The following is a 21,636-nucleotide window of genomic DNA, read 5'->3' on the forward strand; positions in this document are numbered from 1 at the left end:
GGTTTACAAATATTAAAGAGCTTTTGGCTATGCAAGACAGGTCTGTGTTCCTTATACAGTTGTCTTTTTTCAGTGTTAACCTATGAGACGTGAGCAGTCCTGGTTTCATGAAGTATCTGTCAAACAGATCCTATGTTAGGTTGTGCGTGTGATTAAAACAAAAAAATAGCATTGTCCCTCCCCAGTTTGAAAAACCTTACATTTCAAATTAAATCCGCTTTATTAATGAAGAGAAATGTGTCTTGTGTGGAATGCTGCTTCCTAAATGCTTTATTCATCAGCTATGTAACATTTTCTTACCTAAAGAGACCCAGCTGTACTGCTTGATGATTTTAATTGCCCTCTCCATATACTAAACCTTTAATGCCATTGGCCCTACTGCACCAGCTGTTTTCTCAACTTTCCCATCATGTTGGACGAGATTTCTCAGCTTGTTAGGTTTGTATTCTGGATTAGCGCTCCCCCTCCTGGTACAGTTGTGTTCATCTGACAATCTGAGAGTTTACTGTGAAAATATGGGCCAAATATAGGTAATTCAGGTTAAGAATCTTCTGGACGGAGGATTTGGGACTTCCTTGGAATCTATATAAGTTGTTTCTATGAAGTTTTTCTCTTTTTCTTTAAGGTGGAATTTTAGCGTTGGTCACTTTGAGCTGCGCTATGTCCCAGATATTGAAACTAGAGCGGGATATATTGAGAGCAATTTTAAATCAAATATGAACAAAGAAGAAACAAAAATTATTTCAGATGTGGATGAGCAGGAAGCTATGATGAAAGATACAGTGATAAAGGTCTCAGTAGCTGACTGGAAGGTGATGGCTTTTAACAAACGAGGAGGACATCTGGAATGGGAATACCAGGTAGGGGAAAAGGCAGAATATTAAATATTACAAAAGTAGAAGTTTTGCAGCGTCATAGATGATGTATTTCACCTTGGGTTTCAGGTGCTGTCTTTGTAAAGAAGCACACATCTGCTTGTAATTTTTTTAACTGAAGTTCTGACTTTGAGCTGCTACATCTGTTACACAAACAAGGAATTTAAGCCCATTGTGTAGCAGTATTCTTATATAATATCTAGTTAATACAACATCAGTTTTCCAGTTACCTCTCTCTTCTTCAGTTTTGCACTCCAATTGCTTCTGCATGGCTGGTTAAGGATGGCAAAGTAATTCCAATCAGTCTGTTTGATGACACAAGTTACACTGCAAACAATGAAGTATTGGAAGATGAAGAAGATCTTGTGGAAGCTGCCAGAGGGGCCACAGAATCCAGTGTCTATTTGGGTGAGACACCGACTGCAGCATTTTCTGTAGTAAATGTTACCCTTTTCTCTGTTGAGGTTGTAGTAAAGCAGACCTTTCTGTACTGGTAGATTACAGTTAAGAGGAGCTGTAACATGCCAGTCTGCTATTCTGCATAATGTAGATTGTTAAATTTAACCCACATTGCTCAAAAATGGAGGCTTCACTAACATATATATCCCAGAAAAGCACCTTCTCTTGATTTAAAGTCTTTGAAACAGTTCAGATGTGTTCTCATCTCTTCCTAGCCTGCTCTGGTCGTCTTTGATGTTGTCATTCAAAGTCAGAGTTCTGTGTACCCATTTTAGAAATTCTGACAATTACAGAAGGTATGGCAGAATTAATATCTATGACTGTTTAGCCTAAACAATGATAATTAAAAGATTCTTTTTCTTACTTTTTTTTTCCTTTTCCAAAACCAAAACATTTCAAAACCATAAATCTTTTTGCTTTTTCATTCTGAAATGTTCACTGCTTTGTAGTGTCAGTACATTGGAGATGATTGAAAGTCTTGAAACTTGTAAAGATAGGTTTATATCTAACAAGGCAGTCTTACTGCTTGGTAAGCAATGAGCAATATCTGCCTCCAGCCAGCTAATTCGTGACATTCATTTTTTCCTCTACATTGATTACAGTAACTTACCATGAAGAAATTTCAGTTAAGATTTTGTGACTGAGTTTTCATCCAGCTGTCAGAATTTATTTGACGTAGTTTGTGACAATTTGAAATAGAGTGGCCTCAGGTCCTTCTTCCTCTCAGCTGTCTGTCTGTCTCTGGGAGGTAAAGGTGCTTTGGTTTTCCAAGACGTCGTTTGCCTTAGCCTTTTTCTCTAAGTCCTTACGCCTTGTACCATTCCTGTTAGTGGTTACACAGACAAAGAATAACGCTAGGAAGAAGCCAGCTTGTTCCAGCCTTCCTGGTAGTGGCTGTTGAGGAGTAGTCTACCAGCATTAACAAGGGTAGAAGTTTGAAAGACGTTTTACCAATGCAAAGCCCAAGCTGCATAGCTCTTCAAAATTGCTGGCATTTTTCTGCAGCCTCAGCTCTCCAGCAGTGAAAATGAGATGTCCTGATCTCTTGCTTTTCTAGAACAAAGGGAACATATTACTTGAATTCATCCAACCTGGTAATGAGAGTCAGTATCTCAGATTCTCAGAATTTAAAGAAATATTTTCAGAATGTTGTTAACCATGTACTTTAACTGGGCAATTTTACGCTGGGGGTGAAGAGAACTAAATCTTAAGACTAATATGCTCTATGGTTTATTACTCAGGTATGTACAGGGGCCAGCTGTATCTTCAGTCATCAGTCAGAATTTCTGAGAAATTCCCAACCAACCCAAAGGCTCTGGAATCCAGGAATGATAATGCAATTATTCCTCTTCCCAAAATCAAATGGAAACCTTTAATCCGTAAGTAACAACTCGAGAGTTTCATTTACCATCCCGGCTCTGAAAAGACAGGACAGCTTTCTGATTTCCAGTATGTATCAAACTAGTCTAACGTTTCCAGCTGTAAACCAGTTCAGGAACTATCTTTGTGCTTTATTAATTATTTAACTTTTTCTAATTAAATGTTTAATGTCTGCTTTCTTTTACCATGGATCTTACAGGGTCTTTTTTAATAATGAAATGTTGGTCTTCTAAATCAAATTTTTCTACAAAAAGAGGAAGAAGTTTTTTGCAGTGATGTGAATATAAGTGAATTGACTTTGTCCAAAACTAGTATTTTGGCGGGGGAGAGAGGTGTTAACTAACAGTTACCTTAAAATACCCATCTTAATGTTCCTTGCATTAATTTTGGTTCTCATGGTCTGGTCCAACAGACATTTTCTAAGATTATGCAATTGGAATTCTCATGAAATTCATACAAGAATAGAATTTTTATAACAATTCAGCTCAGAAAATTGTGTCTTTTCTATGCCTAGATTCTCCTTCCAGGACTCCAGTGTTGGTGGGGTCTGATGAGTTCGACAAGTGTCTCAGCAATGACAAGTATTCTCATGAAGAGTACAGTAATGGAGCACTTTCAGTTCTGCAGTATCCATATGGTAGGTGGAAGTCCCAAATTTTGGAGAGTTTCAAATAGCCAGGTTTACCTATTTATTATCTATGAAATTCAATAACTGGCCATTTGTTTGATCTTACATGTGTTTTGTTTTGGTTTTTTTAACATTTAGTGAACCAGGAAATTATTGCACAAACTAGGATTTCCAAATTGTGGTGTATGTACAATTAGTGTCACACACAGCTCTTCGAAGCGCCTGAAATTGCTACTGCAGAGGTATTGTGTGTGCTGCCATTGCCACTGATAGTTGGTCCGAGTGGAAAAAGGTTGTGAATTATTTTTTTCAGAATTTGCTAACAGTGCTAGAGACTCAGACTGGCAGTGTAAAGTTTTCCATATGGAAGATATTCTGGTTTAAAGTTGTCAGTGGTCAGGCCTTCTGAAGGTGGTGAACTTTGATTGGAGACCTAGTTGCCATGGTGTCCACAACCTTGATTAACTGAATTTGCTTATGTGCCATTTAAAATCATGGGACATGCAAACAAAAATACCCTGTGTCTTGAGGAAACCTTTTAATGAGAAGACAAAATTGTTTTGTAGTTACCAAAAGTAAATCTATGCCCTCTTTGTATCTTTTATACACAGATAATGGTTATTACTTACCCTACTACAAGAGAGAGAGAAATAAACGTAGCACCCAGATCACTGTTAGATTTTTTGATGATACGAATTACAAGAACATTCGCAAAAAAGATCCTGTTCTTCTGCTTCACTGGTGGAAAGAAATTGTTGGCACCATTATATTTTGCATTGTGGCCACAACTTTTATCGTACGCAAACTTTTCCATCCCCATCCTTACAGCAGAGTAAGTATTTTTTTCTGAATCCTAAGTACAGAAGGTATTATTCTAGCCTTTTCTTTCAGATTGGAGTCTACAATGACTAGTATTAATAAGTTAATAACTAATGAGATAATAAAATCAAAAGCCTAAATTTATTGTTTAATCTATCTGTGAAGGCTGTCAGCTGCCATGTATGATTTGCTTAACTGCTTCAGCAAACAGATTAGACTGCTTCAACCATATCTGACGTCTTTGGAGATATTTACACTGTAATTATTTAATGCCATATCTAGGGGTACAAACTGGTCTCAAGCACTTAAGGAGTTGAATTTGTTTGTTTGTTTGTTTTTCTTGTTTTGGTAACCCTTGTTAGCTGCGGAAGGAATCTGAAACACAGTGTCAGACTGATAGTAAATATGAGCCTACTTGTGGAGACGTTAAAGACACCAGCTGGAGTGACGTCAAGAACTCTGGATACGTGTCAAGGTGAGCTCAGTTCAACACAACACGTACAGGGTTTTTAGTCAGTGTGACAACTAGTGCTGTCTGGAGGAAAGAGTAGGTGTTCTTTTGTTCTTACCTACCCAAGTCCTAGTCCTGCAACTTTGCAGGATAATTGGCAACTGACACAAAGAACCCTGTCACCCCATTATCAATGGGAGATTGCAGTTATGATTAGTCTGAGCAATCCCGGAGAGTCTACAGGATACCTGTGATCAGGAATGTTGCTCTCATATTTCCTGCTGATATGTGAAATGAAAGATTGATTCTCGAAGTTCTTAATCAGTGCTTACTCCCTCTGTTTCTGTGTTTATGGATTAAAGCAGAGAATGGCAATTCCAGGTGGAAACAGATGATGTTTTATATACTGTGCAGAATAAGCAGACTGTATTTGGAACAAACCTTTGTTGCTGTGATGAAGGAATGACAGAAGGGTGTACAGGGGCATGTCATGATATTCTGGAGAAAATGTGACCATTTCCTGTACATTTGTAACTCACCAAAAGTAAGAACTGGAGTGTGTAAAATGAGGAAGAATAAGAAAGGTAGTGAGATTTAAGAACAGTGATGTTTCGGAAGGGATGCTTAGAAGGACTAGTTGCAGAAATAGTTATTTGGGGTGGGGTTAAAGGCAAATCATGATTTAGAAAATACTTACCTGTTACCACCTAGTTTGGGTATAGAAACTTGGGCTACGTACCTGTGGTCCATGATCCAGTAAGCATGCAACCTGACACTCTGAAAAGCTGCTTCAGTTTGTCATGTGCATGCATAATGGCTCTTGCTGGGTTGTGATAGACACTGAATAAATGCATAATCAGCCACTGTCCATTTCATAAATAGGTAACCATCTGATTGCTTCAGTGTGTGAGCAGGGAAAAAAGACAAGAAATGCTTCAAGTCATTCAGCATGTTTTGCCTGTACAGAAATATTTCACTCTTAGTCATAAATTACTTTATTTTTCTGTCTATACTGATGTATTTTTCTCCTCTATCCTCCCTCCATTCTTCTGTCCCTTCCTCACACCCTTCTCCTCCTAGATATCTGACAGATTTTGAACCAATTCAGTGTCTGGGTCGTGGAGGTTTTGGAGTCGTTTTTGAAGCCAGAAATAAAGTGGATGACTGCAACTATGCTATCAAAAGGATCCGTTTACCTAACAGGTAATGAATGAGTTTGTTGAGATACAGAAGAGGTAATGAATGACTGGTGGGATCCCGTCCTACACTGAACCATCTGTTCCTGAACTGACTTCCCAGATATTACATTAGGATGAATGACATACTTTTTAATGGGGGGGCTGACTTAGTTTTGGCATCGAGAATTTGGCATATGTAATCACAGCAGAAGGGTGACCTGCTTGGCTAAAATAGTTGTGTAGCAGGACCCTTGTGAGGATGCTGCGGCTACATGGGAACTCCTTTGATTTCCTTGATGAATAGAACCTTTGATAACAGGACCAGTTATTTGTAGCGCTGTTAATTTGCTTCTCTCCTTCCTCTCCTTACCTTTCCTACTCCACCTTCTCTTTCTTTTCTCTCTCCCTCACCAGCTTTTCTGACTCCATTTGTCCATTTGTTTCATTTTCTGGTCCCACAACCCCTACCTTTTCTTTCAGTCATAGGTGGTCAAGCCATGCTGCTGAATTACCCTACACAGAGCTTGCAGCACTTCCTTTTAGTGGGAGATGGGAGACACTGCTTCTGGAAATCTCAAGTTAGAACAGCAACAGGCAGGCCAGTAGAGGGAGGGGGTAAAGCTATGAAATCTAGAATAATATTTTCTTAATGTGTTAAATAAGCGTGACTATTTAAGATTAAAGGTTTTGTTCAGAAATTTAAGGTAGCCTGAATTCTTCTTTTCCAAGCATATTCAAAGCCATTAAATAAAACCATCTGACTTCATTTGATCCAGTTACGGTCTTATGAAGAGAGATTATTTACTTCAATAAGATAGCAGGCTACCTGCTTTCCTGTCCATAGAACGGAGATAGTCTTTATGCAGTCTCCTTACGTTATGCCAACTAAAAGAGAAATACTAAGGTATTACTGTCTGTCTTCTTTTGTGTCAGTGTCTTCTATATCCCTGTAGAATATTGCTGTTTAGTGGTCTTTTTTTCTATCTTTGTAAACAGTTGAGAGCAAGATGAACCTTTTCTTCTCAGTTTCGCTGCCTGTAATTATTTGAAAAAGGATGACTAAATACTTAGCTGTTACGAGCACGTACTGCTCCCCCACACTTCTAACGTAAAGGAGTTACTCTGGGGGATTTAAGGCGTATCTGTCTTTTGGTGTGAAGAGCAATACTACTGGCCTGGTTTATACTGGGCTATCTTTGATTAAATTCCTTTGCAGAAATTTCTATGCTATGTTGTTGCTTTATGTGACCATGTCTCTGTTTTTCTTCTCATCCCAAATCCTAGGGAGCTGGCTCGTGAAAAGGTGATGCGGGAAGTCAAGGCGTTAGCTAAACTCGAGCATCCAGGTATTGTTCGGTATTTCAACGCATGGCTGGAAGCTCCACCTGAGAGATGGCAGGAAAAGATGGATGAACAGTGGTTAAAAGATGAAAGGTAACTCGTGTTTTTTTAACAATTGAATTTGAGGTTGTACAACAGAACTGGAGAACTGGTAGATGATCCAGGAAGATGGAGAGACTATGTGGGAAAGAGATGGTTATTAACTTAGCCTGTCAACTTTTCAATTGAACAGGGTACAAATATATGACACTTGTGCATAGTGTCTCTCGATTTTTGGATCCTCTGTTGTGTTAAGGTTCTTCTTTCAGCTTAGGAAACATCTTGTAGTTATTAATTTAACTTCTGTAATTGAATCTTTGGGTGGCTGGAAGGTTGGAGCATTGCTACTGTGATCCAATTTTAAACTTTGGCATCTCTGTCCTCTTTGTTCCTTTCCACTGCTTTCCTTCTCTTTGTTGTTTTGGTTTAGATGGATCTGATTCAGTACTCCAATGGTTCGATGAATTTATTTCGGCATAAATCTGCGAGGGATAATCAGAGTGGCGATTTATAAAGCTTGGTAGAAGTAGGTTAAAAATGGAAAATTTAGATAAAGGAGTTAGAGGATGTTAAGAGAAAGGAAAAAGTGGGTGTATGTTAGCATTTAATGAATGAGGCCGAATATAAGACTATTTAGTGGTCTCATAATAACATCTTAACATGCCTGACAATTTTTAGAATATAGCGACCTTTATATTTCAGGCACCAAATTAATGTTTCACAGCTGTAATTCTTCCAAGGCACTTTAAATAGTCATCGCAATGCATGTTCTAAAGGACTGAATTTTTTCAAGCTGAAGATGAGTCTGATTGCACATTGGGAATCCAGGCAGTAGAGCTTGCTAAATTTTCCTTTATCAACACTCTCGTCTCAATGAGAAAACATTATCCTCGCTAAGAAAAACAGATGCTAAATCCTGGTTATTAGTGATTCCCACACTTGGGTAGTTATTTACCGTTATGGTATGACATGATTCTCGGAGGTAGCAGTTGCTAAAACCTGGGCTTCTGAAAATGCATTTCTAGTGGAATTAAGTTCTGTAGTATTGATCGCTCGATTTTGTTTCTCTAGCACTGATTGGCCACTCAGTTCTCCCAGTCCAATGGACGTCCCGTCATTTAAGATCAGAACAGAGCCATTTTCTACAAAGGAGCACATTGAAGTTATTGCCACTTCGTCGGAGAGGGTAAGGTCCGTGGGAATACCCTGTGGTCAATCCGATTCATCTGGAAGCCAGTTTTCTCCTTTGGAATTTTCTGCCACAGACCACAGGGACTTACACCAGTCAGAAGATCCACTATTAAACCTTCAGGACAGTGTCCTTACAGGCTGTGATGTAGAAGACAGTACTGTCTACAATAACGAGCTGGGTCACTCCCTGGAAATTTGTTCTTCAGCTGTTCCTGTTGTACACCTGAGGGAAGGGACCTCCTCTTCTATTGTGTTTGAGGATTCTGGTTGTGGAAATGCTTCTAGTAAGGAAGATAAAATTGATGTTTCGCATGATGAAAGTCTTTCTGAGGATAAGGCAAAAAGTACAAAGGAATCCGATAACAAGAAATCTGCTTCAGGAAGTCCCCTCTCTGTTTCTCCACCAAGGCCAACAAGTTTAAGCCTGGACCTTTCTAAAAATATTACAGAAAAAGTCAAGCCCACTTCTCCAAAGGTGTATCTTTACATCCAGATGCAGCTCTGCCGGAAAGAAAATCTTAAAGACTGGATGAGCAGAAGATGCATGATAGAGGAGAGGGAAAGGACAGAGTGTCTGCAGATATTTCTGCAGATAGCTGAAGCGGTTGACTTTCTGCATAGCAAAGGATTAATGCACAGGGATCTCAAGGTTTGTATTCATAGGTTACTGTAGGAAATGTGTTGGGTTTTTATTTATATATTTGTTGGCATGATCATCACTGAATGCCTGAACTTTCCAAATTCTGGTTGTAACTGGTTATCTCACTGGCTATAGGCAAATGTTTTCTGGTTTAGTACTGTGAGATTATCTTTGGAGCTATCACAACTTGAATTATCTGTGCCTAAAGTATCATACAGCAGTCTCTGGTGCTGTGAAATTCCTGAAACTCAGGGACTGACTCAAATGGCATCACAGGGTAGCTGTCCTTCCAGTGCATTACAAACTTGAGCATCACCAATTCCAGATTTGACTGCTCCTATTACAGCAGTGCCAGGCTGTTCAGTTCAGTGTCAAGTTCTGCTTTAAACTGACAGATCGTGAGTGTGTGGATACAGGTAAAATCTTTTTTGTATGTGGGAGTAATATGGCATGGGAGACAAATCCTGCTAAAATAGTTGACTCTTATCAGTGACCTCAGCATGGGTGTTACAAAAGCTGAGTTAACGTCTGTACATAGTCTGGAGGTGCAGTGCTCCAGGAAATAAACATTAATCATTCATTATTGCAATTAAAGTCTTTCTTAAGCAAGACTTCTTGCACCTGGCACAGATCAGTTGCATTTGTTTTATGGCATTTTTAATTCGGGTTCTTTATACAGGGTTGTTCGTTGCTGAGCGGTGTGGCAAAGAAAGCTATTTTGGATGCTGTTCTACCATTTCAAGTGAAGCAGATAATTGGCAGTGTTAGGTTTACAGTTGGACTCGATGTTCTTAAAGGTCTTTTCCAACCTAAATGATTCTATGATTCTAATTCTGGTATTTTCCTTCTTTCTGTAGCAATACTGCCTAAGAGCAGCAGTGTTACTCCTGGTTAGAGAAAGTAAAAATTAAGTATTGCTGCTCTAGGATAGAAATGTAAACTGTCCTGGAGTTGAATTCTGAGTCAATGCCGACTAGCATAATGCAGCTTTATAAAGGATTCATAATGTTTTTAATGTCTGATAACATCCTGCCAGTTAAGACTGGGAAAGGTGGTTTTTACCTCTGGCATTTAATGTAACTGAAGTCAGGAGTAACTTTTTGTGCCTCTTCTTTAATTTTGCTTCTGATACTACATTAGTGCCTAATCTTGCTGGAACTTTTAGTGCTGGAAGTGTCAGTATGTGTTACCAAATACCAGAATTTAATTAAAGAGCCCAGCTGAAGTTAGTCTTATTATTATAAGCTCTGAGAAATGGATTGCTTTTGCCAAACGGTGGAGAGGCAGTTCCTGTTTCTCTTTGCTTATTTGAGGAGGCATTAATACCTACCTCCATGGAGTAAATACTGAAATGATTATAACCATTGTTGTAGCTTCTCAGATGGTAATCGTTTGGTATCGGTAGAAACAAAAGAAAAAAATGCCATCTCAGATGTGGCAGTAAAAGGGGATTCAGTGACACTGAAAGGATATGTCAAAGTTAGAAAAACTGACGAACCCATCCAAGTATTTTCTTTCCCCATCAGCATTAAGCAATTACCTTGAACCAGTTATCTGAAAAATCTTTAGTGCTTGAGAAACAGACCAGAAAAATAATTAAATCCCTATACTAATATGTTGCTAGACATGTTAATTAATAACTTTCTTAACAATACTGTCAGTTGTAACTCTCTGCAGTCTTTACTGAGATGACTGTTCAGTAAAGCTTATGTAGATCTTCACTTAAAGCTGTATTAGGCTTTATCAGCAGTTGGGCAGCGTTTTTTTGAAACATCTTAAAAGTTCAATATTGGCAGCAATTTGAACAAGAGATTTTATTTTGTTTACTTGGTATAAACAACTTGGAAAGGCTTTCCCTGAACGAACAATTTCCTGCTTCGGAAAACTTCCCATGCGTGTATAGATGTTATTGTTGGACCCTGGAAGTTTATTTGTCTGTTATGTGTTAATATGGTCAAAACAACAGCCAGTATATTTAATTTTTTTCTATAGTTTTCAGAAGCTCCTAGAAACATATCTCACCTAATTTTGTAATTTGTCCAAGAGACTGGTCCCGCAACCCTAAGTTCGTGCCAGCACTAATAAACAAATAACCTGCAAAGCTGTTCTGTCTTTGCTAGAGGCAGAGCTAGCTGATAGCAGAGGCCAGTTCTTGCTCCCATTGGCACCAACAAAAACTCACTGACCTATGTGAAAATAAATTCGTATGCGTGCATATTAAAAGATTCAAGAAGATATTTTAAATATTTAAATTAACAGCGCTCATTGAGATGCATTAATTAGGCTCCTACTAATCAGAGCTACCGTAATGACAAGATGGCAGCAATTTAGGTAGGCAAGTGAACAGGTCACAGTTCAAATTCTTTTGAAGAAAATGAAGTACAGAAACAGAAGTCTGTCAAGTGAATTTACTGTTATTCCCAGGATAAGCTGTCGGTCATGCTTGACAGCTCAAAAGAAATTGAGTTTCATAGAACTGCAAGAACAGTCTTAGATACATTTTGCAGCATTAATTGAATTAAACAGTAGTCTTCCAGATGTGTGAGTAGCTTATTCATATCTGTGAAAAAATGGGAATTTTTACTCTGATTGAAGAATGTGGAGAGAAATTTCTTTGTGCAGGTGGCAAGATAACTAAAATAGAGGGTGGTTATATTCTTCTGATTTAAATCAAAATTGTGTGCATCTGCCTTAAACTTCCTCTTTCCGAATGTGGTCTTGATGGCTTATTTTTGCTGGCAGTTTGCGATAGCAGAGTCCATTCTCCTTAATTTGTAGAAACTATATGCCAGCCCATTCAGATACAATCTGTTTTCAGCCAGAGAATTACAAGAAATAAAACTTTCTGTTAAGAAGAGTTTTGCTCCGTGAAGCAAGACAGATCTTGTTGACTTCTTGTGTGTTGGTTAGAGGAGGAGGAGGGCAACGGAGATCAAGGCAATGGGATACAAATCCCCTGTGGAGACGTTTGTGCCTTGAGCATTAAAATTCTGATATAAAGATTTTTGACAACGTGGGTGTGCAGTCAGAGGGTGGGTGCCGTGTAAATGCTTCAGAGAGAGCCTGGAGACGCTATGGGTTTAAAGGGTAGTAGCTTTTGTGCACTAAATGAGCTGTGACTCCGAAGGGCATGACATTCATTACAGGAAAATACAGCGGGAGATAAAACCTGGCTCAGAAGGCAGTTTTAGAGGCAGGATGTGGGCACTGTGGAACTAACAAGTTATATGTAACTATTTCTGTAGTGCTTATCTCAGAGCTGTCGCTTAAAAAAAGCAAGAAGCTTTTTTTCTGTGTTGTTTCTCTCTTGCACAGAGTGGGTTTGTCTTTAACTGAGGAAGTCGGATGGACTTTGAAGTAGGTCAGTTTTGTAGTCCTTTAATCTTGTGGAAGAATATTGCTCTGTATCTGTCTGCCACCTCCTGTTCCAGGGTTTATGTCAACAAAGCATGGACCATGTTGTCCCAGCCTTGAAGGTCCAGGAGCTCTGAGAGGAGCTTGTCCAGCAGCACCTGCCTCTTTACCACGCCTCGGCCCTTTCCCCGTACATAATCCTGCTGCTTCTTCCCTCGTGCACGATCAGTCTGTTCTTCCCCCAAAACTCTGCGTCTGTCTCTATTTGTAACTGAGGTAGAACAGTCATGTTTCAAAGAAATAATAATTCATTTGGCATGTGCTATACTATCAGCCACAGTGCAAGTCTCTTGAGAAACCATCTGAGATACGTACCATAACCAAGGGGGCATCTCAGTTCCAGTCTCCTTTATCAGTAGGTTAAGCCACAGGTAGTCGTACCGGGCAAACAAGCTAAAGGAGAGTTAAGCCAGGTCATCACTGTTGCTGCTTCTGTGAACTGCAAAGTTCTTAAGCTTCTATCAAAAATAAATTTTTAATTCTGTGATGTAAACAGCTATTCCCACAGTTAAACTGCACAGTGCCAACTGAAAAGCAGACCTTGTTCTCAGGTTCCAGTGTATCTATAATTTAACACTAAGATGACGTGCTACATGCTCGTTAATAATATGGCGAATGAGTTTAGCACTCAGATTAGAATAAAAAAGACTAAGAGTCCGAACTCCAGTATCTGGTGTGAATTTACCATGTGATGGAGAGTTGGATAACTTATCTGTGCTGTTGCCCACAGCTGTTGACTTCTGTGCATGTTACTCAGCAGACCTATGTAATGTTAGTAAATGTCTATTGGAAGGCAAGAAATGAGCAATCTGAGTTTCAGGAAGGGAGACTACTTAATGCAGAAGTAATTCCTTTTTCCTGAATAGCTAAGATTCTTAGCTGGTTCTGCTAACCTGATGTTTAATGAGCATTTTTAGCCTTGACAGCATGGCTTATCTGAATTAGAACAAAATGTTGTATCTACTGAAACACAGAGACTTGTTTATTACTTACGTATTTTTTTCTTTTCACCCGTTTGTTTTCTTAGCCTTCCAATATATTTTTCACAATGGATGACATAGTAAAGGTTGGGGATTTTGGACTGGTAACTGCTATGGACCAAGATGAGGAGGAGGAATCAGTACTTACCCCAATGCCAGCTTACGCCAGGCACACAGGACAAGTAGGGACCAAACTCTACATGAGCCCAGAACAGGTTTGTGCTCTCTGCTCTAAAGCTGTATCTGGCAGTGCCTAGAAGACACCTGAATGCCCGGGAGCTCCAAGATCAGGCACTCTTTCTAGCAAATTGTTGCAATCAAGTTACTTAAATTCTTTCTCATCAAAGTAGAGTTTTGAGCTAAATTGAATTCCAAAATCAGTATTTTAATGTATATATATTTATTATAGCAAAAAAGTGGCTAATGATTCATACTTAGATGCATTCATTTATCTTGCTTTTAATGTAGTAGAAAGTTAACTGTGTAATATTCAAGTTAATTGAGGAAGGAGACACTATTGTGCATGAGGTTTAAGTTAAGTTGAAACATTTTACATTACAGTTGGGTCTGCAAAGAGCAGCTGATGATCAGGACCTTGCTCACCCATGCTCATTTGATGAAATTTGCCAATGTGCTTGTCTTGTAGTTTTCAGCTCTGCACAGGGCTAATCACTTCCATGTGTTGACTTGAAAGGGGGCTGTTTACGTTGTACGTAATTACATATAGCGAGTAGCTTGATTGACCTAACCCTAATTTTGAATTTTCAGATCTGTGGGAACACCTATTCGCACAAAGTGGATATCTTTTCTTTGGGACTGATTCTCTTTGAGCTGCTTTACCCTTTCAGCACACAGATGGAGAGGGTCAGGGTATGTACGGTATTGGATTATCCTCAGCTTGATCATCTATTTAAAATAGCTGTTCGCTTGGTGAAACACTTGCAAGAGGTTCTTCTCAGTTTTGAAAAAGCCTTGCAATTAGGAGCACAACTTCTTTATCAGCCTTGTACAGACCCCCTGAATCATTGAAAATAAATTGCAGTCTTCCTAATGTGTGCAGTTGAATTGAGGCCTTAATTTCTTTACAAAGCTCCTCTGTTGTCAAGCCAAGTAAAAGAAACTATTGAACTAGGATATCCAAGAACTCAAGCAACAAATATAGCTTGTGACTTTAAGCCTACCAGCTTGTTTTTCATTAAAGAATTTGAACCATGCTGTGCATTTTTATCATTTCTTCCTTCATTTGCATCTGCAGTGCTTTTTCACCCAAAGCACTTGGTGAAAAATTGCTGTTCCTTTTCCTGTAGTAAGTCTTAGCTGTGAGTCTCACTCAGCTTCAAGCACAATCTTCACAGTAATTGATGACTTTCATTGCATCAGCTGTGAATTTGGGGGGTTTGATGGTATATAGTAACTCTTCCTTGCTGCTAAAATGCATGCGAGATCCACCTTGCTCAGGAACAAGTTCATAGAGAACAGGGGCTATAGCCAGCAAGGTTTTTCCTCTTGTATATGGTGACTAGTGACCTATGCAGGAAAGAAAGAGTCATTATAACCTGTATTTATCATTTATGTGTGCTTGGGGTGTTTAAATTCTCATGTGAAGATGGATTGGTTTTAGCAGAGATGTAAGAAGCAGCTTGAACCACACCATGAATGCAGCCTGACCAAATGCTTCAGCTGTGCTGGTGGTATATTCTCTTGCTTAAAATGCTCTGGCTTTTCATGGTACAAAAGAGCGTAGTCTAGAGGAGGAATGAGAGTGCTTAACTTGAGCCCCTTGCACTGGAACCAGTTTCAATTTCCCTAAATAAAATCAGTTTTACTGAGACATACCCAATAAAGAGCTATCCTGGGTTCTCGAGATCTCCTGCAGCAATGACTATAAGCTTTGTCCTTCCAGTTTCTGTCCTGAGTATAGAAGCAAAGCAAGTAATCGGAGTGAATCCTAAATTGCATCTAACTCGATGTTTTACTTCACAAGACGGTAAAAAAAGTACCCTAACTTCCCATGATTTTCACTTTTTTTGATAAAAATCAAAAAGAAACTCCCACCCCTTTATTGTCAAGTTCTGGAGTATAGCTACTTTAGTGGTTGTTTCCGAGCTGTTACGCTGAAGTTTTCATTGGCATCAGCCAAGCATTAGCGCTACTTGCTGAAGCAAAACATGCTCTGTCTGACCAGGTAGCCCAGCAAATTCTAGGAATCTGTGGCAAAGAGCTGGAAAAATCCCCAGAGGAGAAGCATGAGACCTGCCTCTGTCTCAAGCTGTTAGCAATTAGTCTGTGGCAGTGCAGTTTATTTCCAAATTAGGTGTTTGAAAGCAGATCGCTAAATGCAGACTGAATTGGTAGAGAAAGGGAACAATTATTTGTAGCATTTTGTTGTCACACAAACTCACTTCTCTTGAACAGGAGTTTGACTATAGCCCATCACTATTAACTGGTCAGTTTATATTTTCAGTGGAGTGTAATAATGAATTGAATCTTGTTTTAACTTTAGAATTCTTATATTTTGTGCTCAAACTTTTGCAAAAGGAGATCCTTCCTAAAAGAAATTAAGTGCTAAATATTGCCCTTCTGCGCTAAAAACATGCTAAAGTGGGTCATGGGTTGCTGGAAATCACAGAACTTAAATTCATAAGGTAGCCTGCTGCAAATAAATGTGTGCCTGAACATTTAAAATTTACTGTCACTAGATGGAGCCAATGTGCTTGTTATGCAAGAAACACTGAAGGAGACCAGCTGCCTTGTAAGGACACAGAAATACACAACACGAATTGCTTTCGAAACTGCTGATAAATCTGCTCGTTAGTCCATAAATGTTAAATAAAGACTAGTGCTTACGTTGTTAAGACAGAGCCAATCATTTCATGTGTCTTAATACTGGTGTAGGTGATCTTGGGGATTATGTGTGGTGCACAGATTTGTTGACTTTGTTGAGCCAAAGTGAGAAAATACAAGTTTGTATATCTGGCTGATTTAAAACTGCAGAGATCAGAATTTTTGTAACATGATTCCTATTGCAGGCTGTATACCTAGGGAAGCAGCAACTTGCCCATTTAAGTATGTTGTGATTTTTAAGCACTAAAGCAAAACTTTAAACCAAGGTTTTTTCCATCAGGTTGATTTGTTTGCATAGTTTGCATATTTTTTGAAGAATAATAGAATAATACTACTGAAGAATGGTATTTTGGAAAAGTTACATGTTTTTCTTAATATTTTTGCAGACCTTAAGTGACGTTAGAAATTTGAAGTTTCCACCATTGTTCACTCAGAAATATGCACAAGAGGTAAGTATATCTGATGCTACTAATTGTAGCTTTTTCTTTAACAATTGCAGCTTTTTTTCTTTGCCTTCCAATTGCCTTACAGGTAAAAATGGAGGAAAAAAAAAGCTTTCGTCTTATTAAGATGCATTTCTCTATCCCTGTACTTTTCTACGTTTCAAAGATACAACGTTACAATAATGTCGATGATGATGATGATGATGCTTTTGTCACACAGTTTACCTCCAGTAACTATACAATATTGCCTGGCTTTCCTTTGTCACTTGCAGTCATTCATTTCACATACATCCTGACATGATTTCTTGCAACAAATCCATATTCATAAAGAGAAAGTGCAGAGTTCTAGACAGGTAAAGGGGAGACTGTAGGTAGCACCGTGGCTGTATGGGATCTCGCTCCAAGAACTGGATCTCTCAAGTAGGAAACCATATGAGCAAATTGTGCTGTGTTCTTACTAGGCAGATCTTTAAAGTGATACGGTTGCAGATAAAGAGGAGGTGATGTACAAAACCGTTCCAATAAAAAGCTGAGATGCTTTCAGGTTTTCATGGTAGCTTCAGACCAGCAGCTAAATGAGACTAAGCTTTCTTGCTGTACAGCTGCAGGCTCCCCCGGGGAGTGTGATGTGCTGTGCTCAGCTGGAACAGGACACCATAATTCTGATTAAATTTGAGACAAATATTCAAACTACGTATATATTTAAAGGAAAACCTCTAATTCACTGTGAAAAATTACTGTGTGGCTTAAAACATGGTGGCTTAAACATGAAGCTAAAAATTACTCACAAATTATGTTTCATATGTTTTTAAATTCTTTTGATTGCAGATAATGTAAAGGTTTTATAACTCTATTGAATCTTTGGTCTGATTTGATTTGCCTAATTGATTGTAGCCCTTGACAGTAAAGACAGTTTAACGGATGCACAGTGATACATTTTCAAATGTTTAATGCACTTTTAACTACTGTGCCAAAGCACTAATACCCAAATTAATCAGAAAGCAACTGGGGACATTTTCCACTTGTTCATACAGCCACAATTGAAGTCAGGACATTAAATAAGAAAGAATTTATGACTTGGTTCATGTAGCACATGTCATGTTTTCTTTTAGTACACCATGGTGAAGGACATGCTCTCTCCAAGTCCCACTGAAAGACCAGAGGCTGCAGCAATCATAGAAAATCCTGTATTTGAAGACTTGGAACTCCCACCAAAACCAGTGCTTAGGCAGAGGTCACGGACAATGAGTTTATCAGGAAATAAGCATTCAAGACAACCAAGCAAATAATTATTCTCAGGATCCCTTCTTCCACTCGGCAGGTTTTACAGGGATTGTTCAGCAGAAGGATCCTATGATGCAGAATGTCTATCTTGGAAATAGTTTACTTAAACTTTTTTTGCTATGTTTAATGTATAAGACGTATTGGACAGATTTTCGTTTACTTTGACAGCCAACGAAAGCCAGTAACCACACTTTTCACATTCCATTTTTCTTACCTTAACTCTCCTAGGCGGATGGGTCCAGCTACTGTGCTTACCAATGTTGTGCTCCATTATCGGTTTTATGGGTTTGTTGGGTTTTTTTGAAGCTTGTAAATGTCAGCTTGCTGGGTAAGTGAGAGATCTGTAACATGTAAATAGAATTAAAATACTGTATTTTTATAGAGCAAATTACAGTCTCTAAGCCTGGTGAGTATCTATCCGGATCACTTGCTCTTTGGTGAAACGAAGATGATTTTGAAATGAACTATGACTCCATTTTTGTCCCTGGTGGGTAAACTGGGAATCTGCACTATTTTTAAAGCAAAAAAGTACCACAGTTGTACATACTGTCACTCTCCATAGCCAGTCATTAGAGGAAATCATTTCATACTTCTGCACTATAGTAGATCTTAGGGAATGCATTTTATACAGATAAACCTGTAGAGAAGGAAAAGGAGCTTTTTGCCATTAAAAAAGGGGGTTTTATAGGCAGTGGTTGGAAGAGCCATAGTAAAAATTATGTACGAAAATGTTGTGATTCTGAAAATTTAAACCTACTGAAGTTATACGTGTCGTATGTAATCTTGTAGATTTGTACTTTTTAAAAAAATCAACTGGTAGGCATTTGTGTAATCTGCTAATTTAACTGCCTAATGCCATGCTTTTATTTCTCATTGTAAATACGTTATTTTTTATTTATAAAATACAGAATCAATCCATTTGGGTTGGTGGTGTACAGAATGCACTTGCTGTAATTGTTGAGTGCGTTAATTATTGTGACTTCTTTCAAGTCTAAATGATTTAATAAACTTTTTTTATTTATAAAAAAAATAGTTGTTTCTGTTCCGTTCATCAGTGCATGCTGCAGATGGCAGCCGTGTGCAGTTGGAACAGGAGGACAGGTACTGCGTTTCTGTAACTTGCTTTGCTTTCCTCTCTCATACCTGCATGTGATGATGCACACGTGAACAGGCTGCTTGGAAGTGAGATGCTATCTGAAGAAAGAAGGGCACTCTCCTAAACCGAGTGGATTATGGAGGCAATCTCTCAACTGTTAACAGAGAGGGAAGAAGAAGGGATAATTCTTACACTACTAGAACTGTTTTTGCATAAATGCATTTTCCTGTTCTACAGGCTTTAAATTTTTAAAGTTGTCAGCTCTGAAATCAGTTCCTTAAAAAGATGCTGGATTCAAATCCTTCTGGGGATCACTGTACTGGCTGTGACACTAAAACTAGCAATTAAACCAGCTGACACTCTGCAGCCTTATGATAAGGCAAAAGTGGATTACAAAGATTGTCGTCTTGTGCTCTTGGATAACCCTCCTAGATACGGGCTTGTCCAGTTGAAGCCAGAATGCTGCAGTGAATATTTAGTCAAAAACAGAACTTTATCGAGTTTAGCTGGGTTAAAACAGAAGGCAGGTCAGTGTGTCCTCTTCCTCTGGATTTCCCTGTAATCAGCTGTAACTGCACAGTTAAATGGCTGCATTTGAAACCTCCCTGGCTTCCCTGCCCATTCAGCGATTACTGATAGAGCACAAGAAATGAAGACTAAGGTATTTTTAACTTGCTGTGTATCTGTGCTGGATGTAAGTGGCTGCCTATTCCAAGGGCCCTGCAGCATTTCAGTACCTGAAGTGAAATACGTATTCTGGGATGTTACACTTACCCTCAAAGGCCTGTACAAATCCTACCCTGCGTGGTGCGTGCCCAGCCACAAAAGCTCAGCTCTTAACTGCCCCTGTCAGCGAGTCTTTGCTTCTCTTAGCCCTGGGTGCGGGTGTGCCTTGTGCCTGACTTTGCTCCTTTTTGCTCCAGAGGGGTTTCCTCTGAACTCAGGTCTTGCCTGCAAGCCCTCATTTCCCTGCCTCTCACAGCTCCACTTGCTCTGCCCCACCAGCAGGAGAAGAGGACACTTCTCTCTGCTATGAAACATCCACCTGGGCTTCAACACCCCCATCAGCTCCAGGACTATTTCACCAGCTCTTCAGAGCCAGGCTACCCAGAGGGGTGCACCTCCCATGTTCTTTTCCTTCTTTAAGTCGGGTTTTAATTAGACTACACTTTCCTGTTCCATCCCTGTCCTTCTGCCAGATGATGTTCTTCAGTCAACCATGACAGAAAGACTGAAGGCCTTTGGTCCAATGTGCATTTGCTCTACACTCACGTCCTGGAAGGGAAGGCAACAAAGGCAGGCTTTTCTCAGTTCTGTACAGATGACAGCAGCAGCTTTCCACCTTGTCTCTGAGATCCCAGTCTGTACACGATGGCCCTGTGGCAGGAACATCTGATGGCTCATAAGTTTATTTGCCTTCTTTCCGTTTACGAAGGAGCTAGAACCCAACTATCAGACTGTCTCAGGTCTTCCTGTGGCCATGGAAATCGGTGTGTACCTGCCTGCCCCCTTTTTTTGCAAAGGGACACCTGAACGCAGAAGCTAGCACAGCTGCCAGCTTACAGCCCCGCAGAAGGGAGCTCTGCTCGCGGGCTCTGCGGCGCTGGCCTCTTCTTGCAGAGGATGTTGCCTATCCCTCAGCTCCCTCCTCACCATAGCTCTTGGGGCTAAAACACAATTCTTTGTCCTGTTTATCAAAATGAACTGGGTGTCAGGAGCAGGAATCCTGCCCCATCCACCTTTGTGTCCGCTGGACCTAGATGCTTCCCCCAGAATACGGGCAGGATTGTGTCGTTATTCTCCTTACCGTCGTTATTCTCCTTACCGCTTCCATGTTGCTGGAGTCATAGGAGCTGGGAGCCCTAATCCACTCCATGAAGAGTCATTTGACAGAAGTCCCAGCATTGCAACCCCAGGTCAGGGCTGTTTCTTCTACCAGGCCCTTGAGAGAGAACTTCTGACCCTTGTACCAGTGTCTTCAGTAGCTGAGCTGCTCCCGGCAGTAGCTATTTGCTTTTTGCTACACCTCTGAGGACAGTCCTCTGCTACCTTTGAGCTGGAAGAGCAGAAGGACTCAGGACTTTCACTAACCCCTTTTTTTTTTTTTTTTTAATTTTATTAACAAAGTGACATTCTTCACCCCTCTGCGTGCCTCAGACCAGCAGTTTTAGCATTAAATGTTAGCTCTTCCTGCTGTGGTTGCCCTGCTTCCCAGGCTGCAGAAGTCTTGCCTGTCCCAAGCAGGTGATTGAGCACTCAGAAAAAGCTATTTCAGGAACCAGCCTTGAAGTGTTTCATGTCCACAGAAGAGCAGGCTCTAAGAGCAGGGTCTAAGGGGGTCTAAGAGCAGGCTCCGAGTGCCACGACTCTCCCATGTAAACCAGCGTGAGAGCCCACCAGAACCATGCCGGGGGAAGCGATGGCTGTTGTCCACGCGCTCACCAGCCCACACGTGACCCCGCTACAGAAAAGCTGTGGTCCTGGGGGCTCAGCTCCTGCTTTTACTCACTGTTACGATGCTGCGGAGACGTTCGGGAGCAGTCCTGCCTTTTCAGGGTAATCCTTCAGTGAGGT

General features: G+C 39.9%; 1 protein-coding gene across 2 annotated transcripts in view; it reads left to right on the forward strand.

Moving 5' to 3' along the window:
- Positions 1-18,996, forward strand: part of EIF2AK3 (eukaryotic translation initiation factor 2 alpha kinase 3) — a 44,887-nt gene extending 25,891 nt beyond the window's left edge. For both annotated transcript variants that reach the window (XM_075148438.1, XM_075148439.1), the window contains exons 5-17: positions 626-860; positions 1,121-1,283; positions 2,576-2,713; positions 3,229-3,351; positions 3,954-4,174; positions 4,524-4,636; positions 5,693-5,815; positions 7,075-7,224; positions 8,242-9,010; positions 13,443-13,610; positions 14,164-14,265; positions 16,626-16,688; positions 17,795-18,996. In XM_075148438.1, coding sequence (XP_075004539.1) covers positions 626-860; positions 1,121-1,283; positions 2,576-2,713; positions 3,229-3,351; positions 3,954-4,174; positions 4,524-4,636; positions 5,693-5,815; positions 7,075-7,224; positions 8,242-9,010; positions 13,443-13,610; positions 14,164-14,265; positions 16,626-16,688; positions 17,795-17,971 — 2,545 coding nt within the window. In that variant the 3' untranslated portion in view covers positions 17,972-18,996. The remainder of the gene's footprint in view (positions 1-625; positions 861-1,120; positions 1,284-2,575; positions 2,714-3,228; positions 3,352-3,953; positions 4,175-4,523; positions 4,637-5,692; positions 5,816-7,074; positions 7,225-8,241; positions 9,011-13,442; positions 13,611-14,163; positions 14,266-16,625; positions 16,689-17,794) is intronic.
- The last annotated feature ends 2,640 nt before the right edge of the window (positions 18,997-21,636 follow it).

This window comes from Calonectris borealis, chromosome 4, assembly GCF_964195595.1.
Source record: "Calonectris borealis chromosome 4, bCalBor7.hap1.2, whole genome shotgun sequence".
NCBI lineage: Eukaryota > Metazoa > Chordata > Aves > Procellariiformes > Procellariidae > Calonectris > Calonectris borealis.